The sequence below is a fragment of the Barbus barbus genome (genome assembly GCF_936440315.1).
Source record: "Barbus barbus genome assembly, chromosome: 7".
In the NCBI taxonomy this organism is placed as follows: Eukaryota; Metazoa; Chordata; class Actinopteri; order Cypriniformes; family Cyprinidae; genus Barbus; species Barbus barbus.
The window spans coordinates 19,313,722-19,334,488 of NC_136735.1; the positions used below are offsets into that span (position 1 = coordinate 19,313,722).

General features: G+C 36.9%; 1 protein-coding gene across 1 annotated transcript in view; it reads left to right on the top strand.

The window, feature by feature from the left end:
* LOC306872556 (dachshund homolog 1-like) overlaps positions 1-20,767 on the top strand; it is a 54,949-nt gene that overhangs the window by 15,222 nt on the left and 18,960 nt on the right. The window contains exons 2-4 of the mRNA XM_079421164.1: positions 4,613-4,728; positions 9,267-9,392; positions 19,202-19,374. Coding sequence (XP_079277290.1) covers positions 4,613-4,728; positions 9,267-9,392; positions 19,202-19,374 — 415 coding nt within the window. The remainder of the gene's footprint in view (positions 1-4,612; positions 4,729-9,266; positions 9,393-19,201; positions 19,375-20,767) is intronic.

A 20,767-nucleotide genomic window follows, 5' to 3' on the forward strand; every position in this document is an offset into this window, starting at 1 on the left:
GTTTCTGTAATCTAAAGTAATCAGTTTCCTCTGTCAAATACTGTACGTCCTGCTCTGACTGCCCTCTCTTATCTCTTTGTGCTGTGGACACAGGTCATCACCGTTTAGACAACTCCCTATTTACTGCTTCCATTGGATATAGTAATTGAAAAGTACATCTGAATGTTTGTCAGAAAATTAGACACCCCCCTCACCCTCTAATTCTCTCAGTTTTTCCCCATCTTTTGTTTGTGGCAGTGGGCAGCCCATAGGGGGTTGTGCCCCTTTCATACCCCAGTAATTGATGAATTGTATGTGGTATGCAAATGAGAATCCATAAATCTTATGAATGACAGCTTAATTTATGTGAGGCTTAATGAATGCAGGATTAGATTTTAATTAAATGTCCTCAAAGGCACCCTGAGTTGTACGTTGCATTTTTGTTCTCTCTCTCTCTCGCCCCCTCTGACTCACTCTTTCATAGACTACCATGTTAATCTTAAGTCTTGTTTCTTGTGCACATCTGTCCTCTCAAATGAAGTATCTAGAAAAATTGTTGTGATAAAAAAAACTCTTCATTTTGCGAACGGAAGGGGGTCGTAGTTAATGAATCATACAGGGAGAGAGAGAGTTAAAATGGTGCCTTATCTGCTGATCTCTCTTTGAATTTCTTGAGTCATTTCCGCTGCACGGCTTAACCACATTTAATCTGATTCCATCAGTATCAGTTTAATTAAAATATCGCCCCATTAGGAATTATTAAAAATGTCAGCCTGTTAGGCGTTCAGCATGGCTGTAGGAAGAGAGAAGACAGTCCTTCACCAGAGCTGCGTCATTAGCACTAGAGTTCTAGCACGTCTCTCAGAGTTTTCTGTTATTGTGAACTGAGACCAGCAGTAACAGACAGAAGATGATCATGCTTGTGTGGATATAAAACACAAAACCTCATGAGAGAAAGAGAGAAAGTTCATGAGAACAAGACGTGTATTAGGATGTTGAAATAAAATGCTGTTCAACAGTCATTAAAGAATCTAGGTTTAGAAATGTGCCAGATTCTTAGAAATACACTTGTTGTATTCATATTAAGTTCATATGGAAAACGTTTTTTTTTTTACCATTTTCCAAAAAAGCTATGACTCTAAAAATGTCAGGTGGCATAACCAAGTAAAAAGTAATAACATATTTAACTTACGCCTAAATACATGTGAGTGTACACATCTTAAGAATATATAATATGTTATGTATGTATGCATGTGTATGTATGTATATATATATACAGTGGCATGCGAAAGTTTGGGAACCCCTTGCAGAATCTGTGAAAATGTGGATAATTTTACCAAAATAAGAGAGAGATCATACAAAATGCATGTTATTTTTTATTTAGTACTGTCCTGAGTAAGATATTTTCCATAAAAGATGTTTACATATAGTCCACAAGACAAAAAAATTACTGAAATTATTAAAATAACCACATTCAAAAGTTTGGGAACCCTTGGTTCTTAATACTGTGTGTGGTTACCTGGATGATCTACGACTGTTTTTTTGTTTTGTGATGGTTGTTCATGAGTCCCTTGTTTGTTCTGAACAGTTAAACTGAGCACTGTTCTTCAGAAAAATCCTCCAGGTCCTGCAGAATCTTCAGTTTTCCAGCATCTTTTGCATATTTGAACCCTTTCCAGCAGTAACTGTATGATTTTGAGATCCACCTTTTCATGCTGAGGATGATTGAGGGACTCAAACACAGCTATTAAAAAAGGTTCAAACATTCACTGATGCTCCTGAAGGAAACACGATGCATTAAGAGCCGGGGGTGAAAACTTTTGAACAGGATGAAGATGAAGATGAAGATGACAGTTACTGCTGGAAAGGGTTCAAATATGCAAAAGACTGAAAAAAAAAAACTGAAGATTCAGCAGGACCTGGAGGATTTTTCTGAAGAACAGTGCTCAGTTGAACTGTTCAGAACAAACAAGGGACTCATGAACAACCATCACAAAACAAAAAAACAGTTGTAGATCATCCAGGTAACCACACACAGTATTAAGAACCAAGGGTTCCCAAACTTTTGAATGTGGTTATTTTAATAATTTCAGCTATTTTTTTGTCTTGTGGACTATATGTAAACATCTTTTATGTAAAATATCTTACTCAGGACAGTACTAAATAAAAAATAACAAACATTTTGTATGATCTCTCTTATTTTGGTAAAATTATCCACATTTTCACAGATTCTGCAAGGGGTTCCCAAACTTTCGATCCCCACTATATATATATATATATATATATATATATATATATATATATATATATATATATATATATATAATTGCATTCAAAATAAAAGTTTGTTTACATGATATGTGTTTACTGTGTGTAAAGTTATTATGTATATAGAAATACAAACACATGCATGTATATATTTAATAAAAATATGTTATGTTTATATATTAAATATATTTTTATATAATATAAGATATAATTATATAAATTTATAAATATATTAACATATAAATATTATCAAAATATATACTATATGTGAGTGTATTTATATATACATATACAATTATTATATATATAAAATTTTACAAAGCTGTTTTATTAAAATATCTGTTTATGCCAAACTACTTTTTCCAAAGATTTTCCTTTTCAAGAGTTTAAGTTATGATATTAGAACATTAGGACAGTAAAATTGTTTACTTAAGACTTAAATAAATATATGTGTGTGTGTGTGTGTTTAATTTAGAAATGTCAGAGATTTCATTACAGATGAGGTGCAATGAAGTCAATGTATTTATGAATTTAATTTTATCCTATTTTTTAAATAAATGAATAGATCCAGACAAAAATTTGCATCCATGTACAACAGCAATCATCTCTGTCAAAGACAAACACAAGCAAAAACACAAACACACACACACTCCTGACTCCTATTTTGTGTTTGTGTGTGGGGTGAGAGAACGGGATGAGAAATAAACCTGTGATAATCCTCCCCCGTTTCAAAGGTCAGGCGCTGTGATAAAATAGCTATTTTGTTCATTTATTTACTCTATGCAGTGGACAGATAAAGAAACACTACAATTAGGGAATTGAGAGAGGGAGATTTTAAAAGGGCAAACGGCGGGGAGTTTAATATTTTATGAAGGATGATTGGCGCTCATGAGCACTGGGGGATCTGCATGAAATAGAGGACTTTTTTCTGGAATGCTCAGCAAAAAAAATTAAGAATTTTTTTTTTAAAAAGTAAATGCTTTCCATTAAAGGTTTTCTTAAAACCTGACACCTATTCAGTTGCAGATAAAGATACACAAGAGTCCAAACAATCAGAGGTCCATCATGTTGAGTCAAACAGGTGAAAATGGACCATAACCTATTTCCCCTCCCATTCAGACTCAATAAGGTGAACTTGGTTGATAAAGACTTGAGTTAATGCAGATGTTATTTGTGTGTTCTTCTGAGAGCCGTGGCTGATTTTAGTGCATGTAAACTCAACAAATTTAAATTGCACATGAATGCGCAGGAGCAGGTAACAAGGTGCGCAGCATGCATTAAACATGAGCAAAAAATCGGCTGATTATGGAAAAAGGAGATGAGTCTACTGTGTGATCTAATTAGAGAGAGAAAAAGAGAAGGGAGGGGGTACAGGAGATGCAGAAAAGACTGTCCTTGAGAGTATTTACTGACGCATGCTAGTATGCATAGTAGATTAGTCCAGCTCTGAACAGAAATGTGTGTGTGTGTGCTAGCCATGCCTTGATTTTAAAAAATATACATGGGAGACTGGGACTAGTTGTCACACTTTTTACTGCAGTGAACTTTTTTTTTTAGAAAACGTCAGTTTGTGTATAACCTTGGCTACAGGTCTTGACTAAAAAAAAAGCTGTTCCATTATTATTGTTCGGGAGTACAAATATAGTTCATTGAACAAAAGTTGATGTTCCTGACAGCATGCCCCACTGGGAGTCAACAGCATATTATAGGCTTTTCAGTCAATACATCAAAAAATGGAAAACAATTCAAGGACCAAAAATAAAATAAAATAAAACAGCAAGTAACACATAGAATTAAATATGAAATTTTAAAGAAGAAATACTCTTTTTTTGTAAAATGTACTCCAATAATATTATTTTTTTATTTACAATTAATAATTATTTTTATAGTGTATACCAGTGTGGTTTTATTTGTATTTATCCATTGTTTACCAAAGTTAAATATGGTGAAAACCCAGATGAGACTGGAATTTTAGTTTAGAAAACAGAATCTACTAAATTATTATTAGTAGAAGTTGCAGTATTTAAGAACATTTTAAAATGGGTGTTTGAAACCTGCGTAGCAAACTACTGCTAGAGAAAACACACATTTGTGTAATAGGCCATTTGAGAACATATAGTTACCCTGGCTGGGATATAGCACTTTTGACAACTTTCTCATATGACAACTAGCCTCAGGCCTACTTGGTAGTTTCTAATCATTCTGTACCTTCCTTGTCTACACTTCTCATGAATGACATGATGCAGCAAAAACACAACATTCCCATTATAATTAAAAAAATGTCTACACTGCAACTTCTAATGTGCAAGAAGTGCACTGGCTTCTAGAGAGGTTGTTACATGTAACCAATGTGTCCATCTTTCAGCTCCAGACCTGGCCGACCTCCTAAACGAACCCAGAGCGTGACATCATCCGAGAGCCCTCACGTCCTGCCTCACTCCGTCTCCGGACTCATGTCCTCAGGAATGATGTCTCATACTGGTAAGAAAATTAGGAAATGCTCCTACTTCAATGTTACTGCCAGAACAAACAAATATCATTCCTTCTCAAATGAGAAAAGCAGAATTTTGGATTTATAATTAAAAGTGAAAGGAGAATAGGCAAAGGAAGTAGTCAGTTAATAGTTTTAATGAAGAATTACACTATGTCCTAACCAGACATGATACAATAAGATTCCAGCAACAAGCTATTTGTTTGTCCACACTACACAATAAAATCAATCACAAATCACAGCCAATCTGAAGAGCATGTGGGCGGAGTCTCTCTGCAAGTACACTGCTGTCTCATGCTGTGTCTCAATTTGCCTACTTATACTATGTCCTAAAAGTATGTACTTTTTTTGTGAAGAAGAATTGTGTCTTTAACGGATGCTCTGTTGCTTTTAAACTGCACTGTCAATCATCTTGTCAAAATTAGCATTATCCATATATCGTTTGATTTAATTTCCTACCGTACTGGAGAGAAATCAAGAGGCATGTTGATCTGCCAGTCGTGGGTCTATCATGCCGAGAACTCTCCTCATATGTTTGCATAATGATGCATTTAAAAGTTAATGACAAAATGTATCATTATAAAAGTTGACAGTCTTACTGCAGATGAAATACAATGCGGATAACATTAAATAAATATTTTTTCACCAGGTTAGCAAGTGATTATTTATCACTCAAACCCCTTTCTCTACCTGTCCCTCAGTTTCGCATATCTGCCATGTTTGTAATTTGTAGTTTTAATCGAATCCTCGTCCACTGCTCAATTTGTTGTGGGCAATATTATCCGTTAGAGTGGAGTAGTAAACCATCTGGCTACCTTTTCAATTCTCATTTAAACATACAATTTTGAATACTATTTAGGACGGATAGTATGCGAATTGTGATGCAGCATCACACAACAAAATGGATACATAATCAAATAAAAAAAAAACATTTTACAGATATTCCAAATACATATTCATTGACAGATAGAATATTTGTCATGGAATGCACTTGTTTGTTCACATATCGTTTGAACTTAATTGTTTCCTTTAAGTTATTTTTAATATCTGAGGTAAATTATCCATTGCCACTTTTATTATAGTAATAATAAAAAAAGTAACATTTAAAATAAGTGTAAATCTGTATCACCATTGTGGCTGTATTGCTTATTGTGTCATTGAGTGGTGTCTGGTTAGCACATAGAGTTCCAGGCATCTTTAGGCTGAAACAGGAAATATGGTGATTTATGTAAGATTTATAGCAGAACTGTGTGATTTCTGCCTCACTAGCATCACCAAATGAAACTGAAATAATAATAATGAGAAATAGAATGACTGTTTTCAAATAGGTTTCCCAAACACTGCAACTGGTTGGTTAAACTGATAGCTCCATCCACACACGCTATTGGCTATGCTGGACTGAACAGGATGCTCAAACAAAAAATGCTTTGAGCTTTACAGAGCCACAGTGTTTAAACTTCTAGGGGGGAATCAGTATACGAATGGCTTCCTTACAGTTTTCTCTGCGTGTTAAGAATGCTTTAATATAAAACTAACTTCAGTGCTGTTTTCTTTATCTTTTTAATTCAATTGCCTGAAACAGGGCTTATTTTTAAAGACCAGTTGAAGCCTGTTATATTTCTGTGTCAGTCACTTTAAACAGCATTTATCTGAAGTGACGCAAATAAACAATCTGACTCATGCTGTGCTGTGGAAAAGCCCAAAGCCAACAAAACATAGCTATAGTTTCCACACTCACAATGCAGGTTTGCCCGAGGGAGTATGTAACCTCATCTTGCCAACTCTAATTTGCCCTTTATTGTGTTGTGATATTATGATTATTCGATTTTGCCTGGAGATATGTTCACCTCGGTCTCTGTGATTTCAGCTCTCCTCTTGCTCAAAAGAGTGTCGTTTAAAGCATCACAACTTCTGTCCATCCTGCATCCTGAAGCTAAATGCACCGACTTCTAAGCTGCCCTTCTCTTTGTGTATGTGCGTGCGCAGTCTACTCGTTACGACTTCTCAAAGAGAGCCCGAAAAGGGCCGCACATTTGTACTTGTTTAGAAAGAGCAGGTGATGGAGAGAGAAAGAGTGAGAGGGAAAAAGAAAATGCTTAATAGCACAGGCCTCTTTTATCTTCGGCAGAGGTCACACTATCAATGTCAGCCACAGAGATGGGAACTCAAAGGCCACTAGGGAGACAGAGAGAAAGAGAGAGGACAGTTTTTTCCCTCTTTGAGTGGATTGCAGACTGAGAGTGGGGAATGCTTTGATATCGTCCTCTTCACAGGCTGAATAGGGACCTTGGCTTTCATGCTCTGATCTTGACATTTAGTGAAAGCATTTGGAGAGCAACTGAGAGAGTGAGAAAAAAAACACCCCACTCCTAAAGCTCACTGCCAGAGCTTGCCTCATATTTGCACATAACTGTTGTGAATTGCAGCCAAATGCCAGCATACGAAAGCTCTAGAACTACATTTGAGAGCACAGTCTTTAAAAGGATAGATCTTAAACACATTGGAACTGGATGGATACTTTCACAAAGTCAGTGTTCGGGATGAACCGTCATATTCTGAATAATTCGGTTTGTCTGTATGAACAAGTAAGTCAAGCCAATGTTGATGCAATGATATTTAATAAATGAGTCAAACTAAGGTGATTGTTCATCTGACTTACATTAAACAACCAACAGCGGCATGTTTAGATAGAAGTGGAGGAGCAGCATTTTGGTTGTTGTCACACCACTGAATGAGAGGTTACAGTTCTGGTACAAAAACAGTTACAGGATCTTAAAAATTTGGATTGCACATGCTTATATCTTATATCTCTGTCATGTAAAAAATCCCCCAAAACACAACATGCACATGAAACAAAAGGAAAGGAAATGACGTGAGGCCAAGTCCCATATGGTGTCCCATACTTGGAATTTGTGCTCTGCATTTAACCCATCCAAGTTCACACACACACAGCAGTGAGTAGTGAACAAACACGCACACACACTATGAACACATACCCGGAGCAGTGGGCAGCCAGTTGGGGGTTCGGTGCCTTGCTCAAGGGTCTCACCTCAGTCGTGGTATTAACGGTGGAAGAGAGCGCTGGAAATTCACTCCCTCCACCTACAATCCCTGCCGTACCTGAGACTCAAACCTGTGACCTTTGGGTTACAAGTCCGACTCTCTAACCATTAGGCCACGACAAGTTAATACTCTTGTTATTACACTATTTTTTGTATTACAAATGTCCCCAAAACTGCATATTCAAAATCTATAAGATTAGGGACACTAGTCATGTTTTCATAAATTGTGTAAAAAAAAATCCATAAAGTAAGAATTATGTAGAAAACTTTATGTGTAGGGTTTTGTGTATGTATGATGAATGATGAGTGGAATTCATAAGCAAAGCGCTGAAAAACACAAATTTAGATGAACTGCCTATGCAATGCAGGCTCTGGTAATTGATATGTACACTAGTGTGGATACAAAAAAAACTAACAAAATTATTTTTGTGAACATTGTATTGTAGGTAAAAAATTGTTAAAAAGTTCTGTACAATTTATTTTAACATTCTTATTTAATGCAATAAAATTAACCATTCTTTTACAGAATTTATTAATCTTAGGTAATTTCAACATAAAATAATACATTTTACAAGTTGTGTAAATTATTAAATTATTAGATTAATAAATATATAAATTACTTTTCAATTACGTTTTTTGTTTCTCATGCTCCAAAAAGTAAATAACTTGGAAAAAAGCTACATCCCAAAAACATTTTCACGCAGGGGGCTATATTAGAATGATCTCAGTCTAAAAGCAACTTTAACAAAACAACCTTCATTTTGCCTCACTGAGATCTTTTTAAAGCTAGTGGAAGAGGAAAGAGAGGAGTAGCATGTAATAGTCTGAATTGCGTGGCTAGAAGCAGCTCTCTGTGCAATGAAGGGAAGCTAATCTAATTTTAATTGAATTATAACGTGTGCACTGGGGGTACACACACACACACACACACACACACACACATACGCAGTTAACAAGGGTTATTGGAGACTTGTGACAATGGGCAGGTGCCAGGCAGCCTGAGTTGTCAGTGTATGACAGGGGGAGCAGGTCTCAACTTACAGATGTCACCTCGTTCAGCTGATCCAGGGCCTGCTCTTCAAAGCTGGTGTCTCATGGTAGATAGACGGAGGAATTAGTCAATGGACTGACTGCAGAACAGTGACGTGGGCCAGACTTTAGCTTTGGGATGATGCTGTGGGTAATAATAGACCTGTTGTTATCATCTAATGTTATAGTGCGAGTGTGCTCTTCTGTCAAATTCAATTATGGGATGTGAAATATTCATAATTGCTTTTACAAAAGCATTTGAATGAGGAACATTTTTGGAAAAGCGGTGAGGTGAATCTGTTAACAATTATTCATATTCACATATTCTCACGAGATTTAGGCAGCTGAAGTGACAGAATTTTTTTTGCAAAAGGCAAAGAAAACGCAATGATTGTGAATTAACACGTTTTCTTTCTCTCTCTTTAATACTCTGATAGGCCTAACAGCTGCCACACTTGCTGAAGCCATGAGGAAGAAGATCAAATTGGAGGTGATGAATAGTTACCATGGCAATAATAACCACGGCACAGATTCTGAGAATGGTGACATCACCTCCAGCATGGGTAAGTGTCAGTTCCTCTCTTAAACTGAAGCTCATATGTAAAACTATCCCAAATGGTCAGACCCCATGAAACCTGGCCCAACATTATACGTACGTATGTGTGTGTGTGTGTGTGTGTGTGAAGTGACATACTGCCAAGTATGGTGACCCATACTCGTAATTCGTGCTCTGCATTTAACCCATCCAACGTGCACACACACAGCAGTGAACACACACACACCGTGAACACACACCCGGAGCAGTGGGCAGCCATTTATGCTGCAGCGCCCGGGGAGCAGTTGGGGGTTCGGTGCCTTGTTCAAGGGCACCTCAGTCGTGGTATTGAGGGTGGAGAGAGCGCTGGACATTCAATCCCCCCACCTACAATCCCTGCCGGCCCGAGACTCGAACCCGCAACCTTTGGATTACGAGTCCGACTCTCTAACCATTAGGCTATGACTTCCCAATGACTCCCCCCATAGATATACACACAAAAAGTTCAAAATAAAGACTTTTTTCAACAATTCTTCTCTTCGGTGTCATTCTCCACTGTGCGTTCATGATAGTACCCCAACAAAAGCCAATGTCCTTGCTAACTTTCTGGGCCTGGAACGTGTCAGTTGCGTTGTTGTCTATAGAGGGTCAAAAACCTCTTGGATTTAAGCAAAAATATCTTAATTTGTGTTCCAACGATAAGCGAAGGTCTTACATGTTTGGAATGACATGAGGGTGAGTAATTAATGACAATTTTCATTTTTGGATGAACTATCCCTTTAATGATCTAATCGCAATGGTTAACAACCCACTAGAGAGATTATTTAAAGTTTGTAATGTATGAAGGCCCCAAAAATAGCAAAAAAATAGCAAAAAGTTCAAAATAGCTGCTCAAAATTATGCTGTTTTCACTTCTGCAAACAGTGTTTAGATAAGTATTTAAACATGATGAGCACTATCCTTAAGGCTGGAATACACTACACGACTTTTAAAATCTGAACAGATTTGAAAAATACTGGACATCATACACTTACCGACTTTGTAATAGTCACAGAGGAAAAACTGACCATCATACAGGACATAAACAACTAAAGATCACACACTACCAGACTTTAAAGTTATTCCGATCACAACAAAATCACGCAGAAATGTGAACATTGTAGCTAGGAGACATATGACAAATGAAAACAATATGTGTTCTTAAACTGGCTCAAAATATCAAACATGTTTGATATTCTCAGAATGGTTGGAATCTGTTTACACTACACGATCTGCAGACTGGCTTTGACTTTTGGCAACTGTCATCGACTTCTCCGGACTCTAATTTGGTACATAAAATGGTGAATTCCAGCCTTTACAATAACACAACAAACACTCCCCTGTCTGTCACTGGTTGGAACTACAAGAAGTCATGCCCCAAACTCATTGTCATTGGTTACACCAGTGGTGTCATGTTGGGACACTTAAACATACAGTTTGTTATACAGTATTCACTTTTTTTTTTTAAACCAACATAGTATGAATCATTTAAAATAAATAAAATAATTTTAAAGTAAAAAAATTACATACTTCAGCTTTAATAAAAGAGAGAAATTGCCACTATTCTATGACGCAGTGCTTATTTTCCAGAAACTGTCCATTGATGCGGTGCTTATTTTTCAGAAACTGTGCATTGTAAGCAGATTTAAGCAAGAAAATACCATGAAAATGAGGTTATGACCTTTCTGTTGAGAAAAAGTGAAAACAGAGGCCAGGATGTCACAGCGAGAGGGATAAGTGTGAATAAGATTAGCCAGGTTTTACCCACAAATGCTAATAAGAAGGAGCTTTTTTTATCTTCAGCAATTTAGAGTGAGAATAACCTTGAGTGTGGACTATTGGTGTGGAATATTAATACAGCTGAAGAGAGCTGAGTGGTGCAGAACAGCTCTTTTCAACTTTCTTTCCTTTATTGTTTTATCCATCTTTAAAATGTCTGTCTCTTTCCATCTCTCAGGTTCGGTGGCGTGTAATTTTAATACTGACACAATGATGGCTTTGTCTGGTGAACAAATCTGAAAAGATCTGTCTCCCATGCCTGTTTTGAACGTGAACCCTCATCCACTGGTCATATAATTACTTACATTTGACAAACACAAACTGTTCCAAGAATAGTACTCTAAGTCTGAGAAATGTGATACATCTAAACCCTGAAGATTGAACAGATCTGTAGGGATGTGTGGCATGTATGAGGCTGACTAGACAGATACGACAGTGTCCGAGCGGAACTCCAGTGGCACTGATCCAGTTGGTGATTGGAACACTGTTTTTAGCAGCTCCCCTTCTGCCATGATTACTAGGATATGAGCTCATCTCTGGTTAAATAGAGGTTCTTATAACAGCTGTGCCCCCGAGCAGGAAGTGGAGGGCTATGGATATAGTCACACCATCCTGTCAAAGAAGGAATTTAGAAAGGATGTGTCTTGTTGAAGTTAAGTTGGTAAAAGACAGCATGCAACTAGTTAAAAGCAGTTATGCGTATTGTACACAAGGGCTTTTTTAGATATGAAATTCTCGACAGGTTTTGCTTCAGAAAATGTATTTTGCATTGGAAATTGAGTGGTGACCCAACACGAAAAGCAAAAATGTTCTTAAAATCAAAATTGAAATTTATTAATATATTTAAAATACCAATATTTATTCATGTTCTTTTATTAATGGTAATTTATTAACATTACCATGAAAACTCAAGAAGCTTGTCTTCATAAATTGAGTATTTGGTCTCTTGAGATTTTTTTATAAAAAATTTTATTAGCTAAAAATTTAATGCAGTCACCGTGGCATATTTATTTATTCATTTTGGAGATCAAGCTAAAATACTAAAGTAATTCCAAAATGCCATGATAGGACACATGAACTTTGACATTAATACAAAAGCGTCTTTCCCCATTTTTAGATTAGATCTATAATAATATCAATCCATTTTTAAACTGCTTGTCTATCCACACTTTTGTGGACTCAAACTGGCCACCTTCTTGTTGTGAGGCAACAATGCTACCCACTGAGCCACCACTAATTCATATATAAATCTATTAATTTTGGTACTCTTATTATGAATAATATATATTTGCAAATATATAGTCTGTATCAGTACATGCATTATTTGGTAGAGAAGAGAAGAGGTAAAGTTGGAGGACGTTAAGTCAAGAAATATGTCGTGGACTCCAGGGCTGCAGTTCCTCGAGCACATCCACACATCCATTAGAGCCTGTCTCTCACACTCTCATGGGATTGAGCTGACAGATAAGCCGAACTTCCCCAAAAATTGTAATAGAAAAGAAATGGGATTTCTGCAGAACATAATCAGGAAAAATTGGAAGATAAAAGAAGAACAGTTAATGAAGTGGAACATTTCCCCCTTTTATCCTTTTAATTCCTATAACGTCACTTTAGAATCAGCATAGAAATGAAACATGAATAAAGAATATTCTCAGGAGTCACTGAACAAAAGATGACATCACTGGAGTGCAAACTTTCCTCAAAAACTCTCCACTGATGAAAAATATTTTTTTTGTGCTGAGTCATTAACAGCATCATAATTTCCTCAGTAATGTAGACAATAACCAATAGTGACCAAGAGACTGTAATCTATGTGAATTGACCAGTTTAAGTCTTCTGAAGAGATGGATTCACTTTAAACAGATTCAATTTAGGATTTTATTTCCATATAAACAGTGATCAGCACACATACATAGAACTCATCAAATATAGAAAACAGAAGCTCTAACATGCTTGCTTGACGTGAGAATCATTGAGGTTTGTTGTTGTGCGTCAACTATGTTTTAGCATCAAATATGCACATGTGAGCTTCTATTTATATTTTCTATACACTCTCAGAATAAAAAAAAGAAATTAAAGGGTTGAAGAAATTAAAGCAATTAAGGGTTGGTGGGAGAGAGTGACTTGATTGCAGATTTTTTTCCTTGATTCTCTATTATTTTTAGTACATTGGAAATACTCATAAATATTCTAATAAGACAAAAGCCCAGATTTAGACAAAGACTTTAGGTTGTGAATTCCAGTCCAAAGCCATGTTTCAAGACCAAAACTGAGCTGTAGGGAATCTAGCGATAAAAGAATGGTGCATTTTACTGCATTTGTGTCACAAAAAATTCATCCATTCCATAGCAGCAAAATGCATAGTTATATGTAGTCTTGACCCATAAGTGAATGGAGATGTACTGTCATCTCTAATAAAAAAAATATTCCCTTTGTTTTGAGCACTTGGGGTTGAATTTAGGTTTTTGTTCCATAATGAAGCTGTCATATGGAATACAGTGACCTTTAGGAAAAAGGCTGAAACAAGAGACAGACAAAATGTGAGAAGTCTCTGCTACACTGAGTTAGCACTTTTTATAATTAGAGTCATAGAGATTGGTGTGAAAGCAAAGGGAGAGTTTGTTGAGTTGAATTTAGTTGTTCTCTCTGAAATGTGCCTGGGAACTCCTGGACAACCTTTAAGAAACATAACAGATTTGATAAGACTCAATATGTATGTATAACTGGAACTAAAAGGAATGTGTCTGTATACTATGAGAGGTACAAAACAGAATCACAGCCAGTGAGGTAGTCCCGTCACAAAAACATTATGTCAATTGCTGTTAGGTTCAAGACCAAGAGATAACTTTTTGGCTGGTATATATATATATATATATATATATATATAATAAAAAAATTTTGTGACCGTATTCCCACACAAAATACACCACCATTCAAAAGTTTTTTTGTTTTTTTTTACCGTAGCCGATGTAAATGAAGAAGAAGAAAATGTAAATTACTCCTGTGATTGCAAAGCTGAATTTTCAGTCTAACAGTTTACAGAACTAACAGTCTTCAGTGTCACATGATCCTTCAGAAATCATTCTAATATGCTGATTTAGTGCTCAGGTAACATTTCTTATTATTACAAATGAAAATGGCTGTGCTGCTTTAAATAACTGTGGAAACTGGGATATATATGTTGCTGCTTGAATAGAAGAAGTCATCCTCCATACAATACCTGAGCACTATCTAGTACTTAAAATTTAAAGATAACACTAACAGGTGTTGAAAATACACACAAATTCAATATTTGTCTTGGTTTATTAGTTGACTATTAGTTGCGTATTTTCAGTAAAATGACCATACACAGATTTTAATTGTACGTGTTTGTACTTTAATAATGTGTATGTGTTATTGTGCACGTTTTTTTCCCACAGACTCTCTCTCTCTCTCTCTCTCTCTCTGTGTATGTTTTGGATTGCAGCAGATGCCTGATGCTCATTGTACACACAAGTAATCACAAGCAGCTGGTTGGGACGACTGCCTCTCTGAGTCTCTGTGTGGCTGTGGGTGGCAAAAGTGTGTGTATGTGTGATGTTCTCTTGTCTTGAGCACTCAATAATTCTGCTGCGTGTTCCTCTGACCAGACAAACAGTGGGAGTGTGGGAGAGCACTGTAGTTCAGCACACTGCCTGTTAATACTTCCTTCTCCAATTTTGCTCTGAGCAAATCTTATATTTTGTGTTAAGAATTAATTTTGAGCTCAATTTATTTATTTTCTCAGCCCTAGATCATCTCATCTCTCACAGCCAAAGACTGAAAATCGCATACTCCCAAGTTCTTTTCATCTACGTATCAAAATATCTGCGCCTTCATTAACTTTCCCCGAACGAGGCCCCAAAACCCTTCAAGGGCCTCACCACATAACCCGTTTTTCCATCTCTCTTTTTTTTATCCCTTTCTGTTCCCCACTGCGGTTGTTGTTGCTTGTTTTGTGATTATTTCCATAAGGGAAGTAACTCAACAGCAAGCACATGGAGGCATCATTAATTTCATCTAAAGGTGAAACAAGACTTCCGGTTTTCCATAATCCCCTCCCCCACCCCCTGCTGACGGGAATGTGGAAATTACTCCATGGTGTCTAACCACTACAAAGACCAGAGCTAAACGCACAGACTAAACACCTAGACCACAGCTGCTTACTGGCAACCGCACCTTTGTCTGGGAAATAAAGCTTGTCTTTCGCTACTGTTTTATATACGGCTGTCAGGCTGGAACACGTTAAATGCCTTTTGAGTCTTATCGTAGGTTAATAATTAATCGGAGATATTGTAGTGTGTGAGAAATTGAAGTGGGATCAGTACTGTCAGGCCAGCAAATGCTTCTCATGTATTCTGTATGTGTCACAGACAGAGTCTCTTCCTTTCACACACACCTGCCGGTGGTCTCTGTCTCAGGGAAGGTTGGCCTGAGGAAAAGACAACTGCTGCGTTACCTGCAGGGGTTATAGTACAAGACATGAGCAGAAACTTTTATGACTGAGATTAAAGTAGCAATAAAGAGGAAAGAGGTTCCAGTAGCACTAGGAAAATCAGAAGCCTCATTTCTGTGTATAATTAATCTAACTTTTGAAGATTTTTGTTTTTATTTTTTAATCTGTTGCATAGGCAAACCCACAAGAAAATGTAGATATTTAAACAAAAGGAGAAGATTTTTGCAAAACAGTAATTCTACTGAAATACCAAAATGCCTTGGCATAATTTGTCACATTCCAAGAATAGCGTATAAAATAAGGCAGAATGAGTTACAAGGTTGCATGTATAACTAGACTGCAAATTTCAAATGGACTCAAAAGGGGATATCTAGTACCAAATGTTAGTTTAATAGTTATTGATAAACTTGTATTTGCCATAAATAAAATTTGAGAGTTGTCTGATCATTTTTCTTACAGAAACTTGGGTCGCTGAGCTAAATTTTTGAAAATAAGGAATTCAGTCCACACTATAGTTATGAAGAAATTAAGAAAGTTAGAGATTATTTCCTGGTTGAAATTATGTTATAAATGTCACAGTTTAAGGAATGTTACTTTTTTGTGAAATCATACCTTGCTGGTTTGCATGAAAAATGTGTGATACTTTTAAATCCAAAGTTTTTTTTTGCCATTTATTCATTTATTTAATTGTTTATTCATTTATTTTAATATTTAACCAATTGTTTTATTACAATGCAATGTCAAATTTGTGACATTGTTACATGATTTTAAATATTAGATGCAGTTGAAAAGTATGGTGGCCGAGAGAGCGCAACGCGCTGCAAATAGAAAAAACACCTGAAAATTAAGAAAACAACTTCATCACTTTGACAACAAGCACGCTGCAAATGCTCACAACACAACCAAATAAAGAAACGTGCTGCAAATAAAAAAATTTATTTGGTTGTGTTGTGAGCATTTGTAGCACCTGCTGTCAAATTGATGAAGATGTTTTCTTGATTTGCTGGTGCTTTTTTGTTTGCTGAAGTTGCAGCACACTGAGCTCTCTCGGCCACCCTAGAAAAGGCATAAGACTGGACTCAGTCTCAAGTCCATCTTAAATCTAAGTCCAAGACCATATTTTATATATGACTTGTCAAATCCAAGTTCAGGCCAAGTCCAAATCCTCCTGAAAATATTGGCTTGAGACTTGAGTCTAGTTTTTTTTCCAGACACCAGTACACAGCACGCACTTTTGATGTGGGACAGGCCATAATAACTAATTTAAGCACACATATGTGTTTAAAATGTGCTGTTTTCATGTAAGGTTAATTTGATTTATTTTTATCTTTTTTTCCCGATTATCTATTCTGTCTCACAAAACATATAAAAAAAACATTCTATTTTTTTCCTCTAATGCTTTAAAAAATTTCAAGAAACCAGAGTGTATCATATTCAAAGACTTAAAGACATTGTTTGAAATTATTCCTTATTTAGCTCAATCAATATCATGTGATAATCTGCATATACAAATCTTCACGCTTCATTCTAAGCAGCAGGCTACATTGTATATTTTTTGTTGCTGTTTCTCGTTTGAATCCTTTCCAGGTGTGGTGTTGTTCTGTTGTTCTCCACACCATTTTATGCAACCGTTTTGTGCAAAATTTTGTACCAAGATCCCTGTTGTGTTTGGATTTATCCAGCCGAGTACTTGGCTCCTTCCCAGCCCTGTCATTAGACTTCTTTTGTTTCCTTTCCTCAGCATTTGCTTGTTTTCTTTCTCCTTTTTTATTAAACGCTAAATATTTATACAATTTGCAACTTCCTGTCAAAATCATTTACACTCCCACGATAGCTCGGGCTCAAGCGCACAATGGCAACTGCTGCGGGGGGATATTTTAAAATGGCGCGCCTCCAATTTCTTTTAGCCCTGGGCTCTTTTGTTTTAGGTAAATAAAGATTGAAAGCTCTTCGTGAGTGATATCGGCCACCATGTGTTTGAGAAACAGGCCTCAGTGGCACTGCGGCGTTAACAGACGCTTGCGGATCACATTGTTATTCTTTTTGCAGCAGAAGCTGAGACGTAGGCCCCTTGAGATATGGATGAAGGGTGACGGATGTTGATGCATTTGGCTGAGTTCCAGTCTCATTCAAAAGTGTCTTTTTGGATGGGGAGGGGCTTTAGTGTTTCCTTGCCACTTTGGCCCTTTCCTGAATGCCCTTAGAAGGCCAGATATTGCTCCTATCAGCATTTTGTAGCGTAATATGGCAGTTTAAATTCCACTTGAAAAGGCGAATGCACGGATGGCACTGTCGTTTTGACTTTAAGAATATTAGTGATGCCTATTGAAGAAGACGGAGCATGTTCTTGGCATGTGCTTGTGCTTGGCTCAGATCCCTTTTCCATCCATACATCAATCTCCTCAGCACTCAATGACTTTCTTTAATCTCCCTATCACTTCCGTTTTGTCGCCCGATCACCGTGACTGATCTGCGTGTCATCTGTTTCATGAAAATCAGGGGATTTTTTTCTCTCTCCGTCTCTGACTAAAAATGTCATGACGGAAGGAAAGAGAACTTTCATTTGTAAGTGGCCCTTCGAGTCTCTGTGGCAGAGAGGTGACCTCTGAACCCCAGAACTGCCTGGTATTTGGTTGAAAAGCAGAGGGAGATGGAAGGTCTTGAAAACTATCACCTCCAAAGGGCTCATCATCTCCTGGCCTTCCTTCTCATCATCTGCCGTGAGTATCAAACCTAGTGAATCCATTACTACAAGGCCAACACAGTTCAGGAGCGTCTCTTAAGGCGACTGATGGGAAATGAAAAAGTCTTTGAGAGAAATGTCCTCTCTCTCTGTCTCTCTTTCATCCTTCGCTTTCAAAGTGGCGGCAGTATATGGGCGGCCGCAGAGTGGCTGACTGTAACCTTATGCCCTGACCTGTTCAGTTGTGAGAGGATCCATTTCCTTGTTCTGCTGTTATTCCTCTCTGGAGAATATCCACTCACATTCCTATAAAGCATAACACTGTTAGAGTGCTGTGAGGGATTGGATCAGCACACTAAAACAAGCAAAACACCGGTCACACAGCAGGCGTATGTACTGCAGTCTTGCTGTCACGTAGCTTGTTGTGCTACAAATAGAGTGTGTGGTCTAATTTATCACAGGGTTGTTATGTATGAAGACGTTTGCAGCAGTCTGAGAAGCAGCTAATTGTTTTGAGGTACAGACTCCAGCAGCTCTTGTTATACTTGTAAACATGCTGTGCCATAATGGCACATCTTTAAAGAGAGCTCTAACAAAGCAGAAACTGATGAAATTTCATAATGTGAAGCAACATAATTCGGAACTATTTACAAGATGTTTTCCCTTACAGTGTGATGAGTGTTTTTTAATATCCTTAAACTGTTGGTGCAGCATGTGTTATTTTAATGAGTTTGATTTTGGAATGCTAATTTTTTTAGGGTTTCCTGCAGTGCAATAAAGCCTTTATGCAGAAATACATATTCGATTATAGTTATGGGTGATTAATTAAGGTATAATTATTTTTCTGTGTGTTTCTGTACAGGTTTGGAACTTCCATTCATGATGATGCCACATCCCTTGATTCCAGTCAGTCTGCCCCCTGCCTCGGTCACTATGGCAATGAACCAGATGAACCATCTCAGCACTATTGCCAATATGGCAGCTGCTGCTCAGGTCCAGAGTGTCCCGTCCAGAATGGTGACGTCAGTTATAAAGGTACAAGGACACAAACTCTATACTGTTCAAACTGTAAGTTTAAAGGCTGGGAAAAGTATTTCAAAGGATGAGAGCAAGAGTCTGGTGATGTCTATGGGTCACAGACTCACTGCTGTGATTGTGAGCAAGGGATCTGCAACTAAATAATAGCTTTTAATCTTTTATATCTGCCTTATGTTCAACTGTCCCAATACTTATGCTCACATCAATGAGTGGGATGAACTCTATGTGTGCTCATCAATGTTCATTCTGTGAATAAAAACATAAATTATATCTGCTCATCTTATGAAGCGATCATGTCACTTAAGAAGACTGGGACTAAAAAGTTTGATTCATATTACTTTTATTATGTCTTTATGAACATTTTGAAGCTTGAAGGTTTTGGTGGAATGTACTTTCAATGCCCACCTGCAAATGAACATCAGTTAAATTTCCATGTATGAAATATAGTGTGAAGTACAAAGTATAAATATATGTTACCTATTAGAAACTGAAACAATTCCATATACGTATTAGCATATATATCTAGCCAGTAAATATGTATGTTTATGTATGAGTAATACATTTTAGGACATATTTGTCATGTACATGTATATCCATCTAAAACCCCTCAATACATGTTGATATAATATAAGTAAATATAAAAGACAGACTTACTGTATATTCCTATATATAAACCTACTCACCCAGAGAACGTATGCATGTATGTGAAAATTATATATGGCCGTATAGGTAACATATCACACGTCATATAGGGCAATACATGTCAAATATCACTTTCCATATAGGTGAAGGGACAGAAATCTCTCAGGTTTCATTAAAATACCTTAATTTCACTATCAAAGATGAACAAAAGTTTTATGGGTTTGGAACGATATGAAGCTAATTAACGTAACTGATGACAGAATGTTCATTTTTGGGTAAACTTTCCTTTAATGCAGCCAATTCCAAGTGTTGCTTGTTTTGGGGAGTTTCTGCAATTACTCTCCTCTTCAGCTGGTGAAATTCATGTTCAATCGGATTTAAATCTGGAGATTGACTTGGGCAATGTAAGACTTTCCATTTCTTTCCCCTTATAAATTCCTTGACTGAACTGTCAGGGTGTTTTGGGTCATTGTCCTGATGCAATATGAAGCACTTCGCAATGAATCTGGTGGCATTTTCTTGAATATGGATAGGCAAGATGGTTTTGTACCCTTCCAAATTCATTCTGCTACTGTCATCATACATTAAGTCATCAGTAAAGTTGAGAGGGCCTGTTCCAGAGACAGCCATGCATGCCCATGCCATGACACCACCTCTACCATGCTTTACAGATGAGGCTGTATGCGGCTTTCCCATCACTTAGATAAAGGTTCATCTTTGTCTCATCGGTCCCTAAACACAGTTCCAA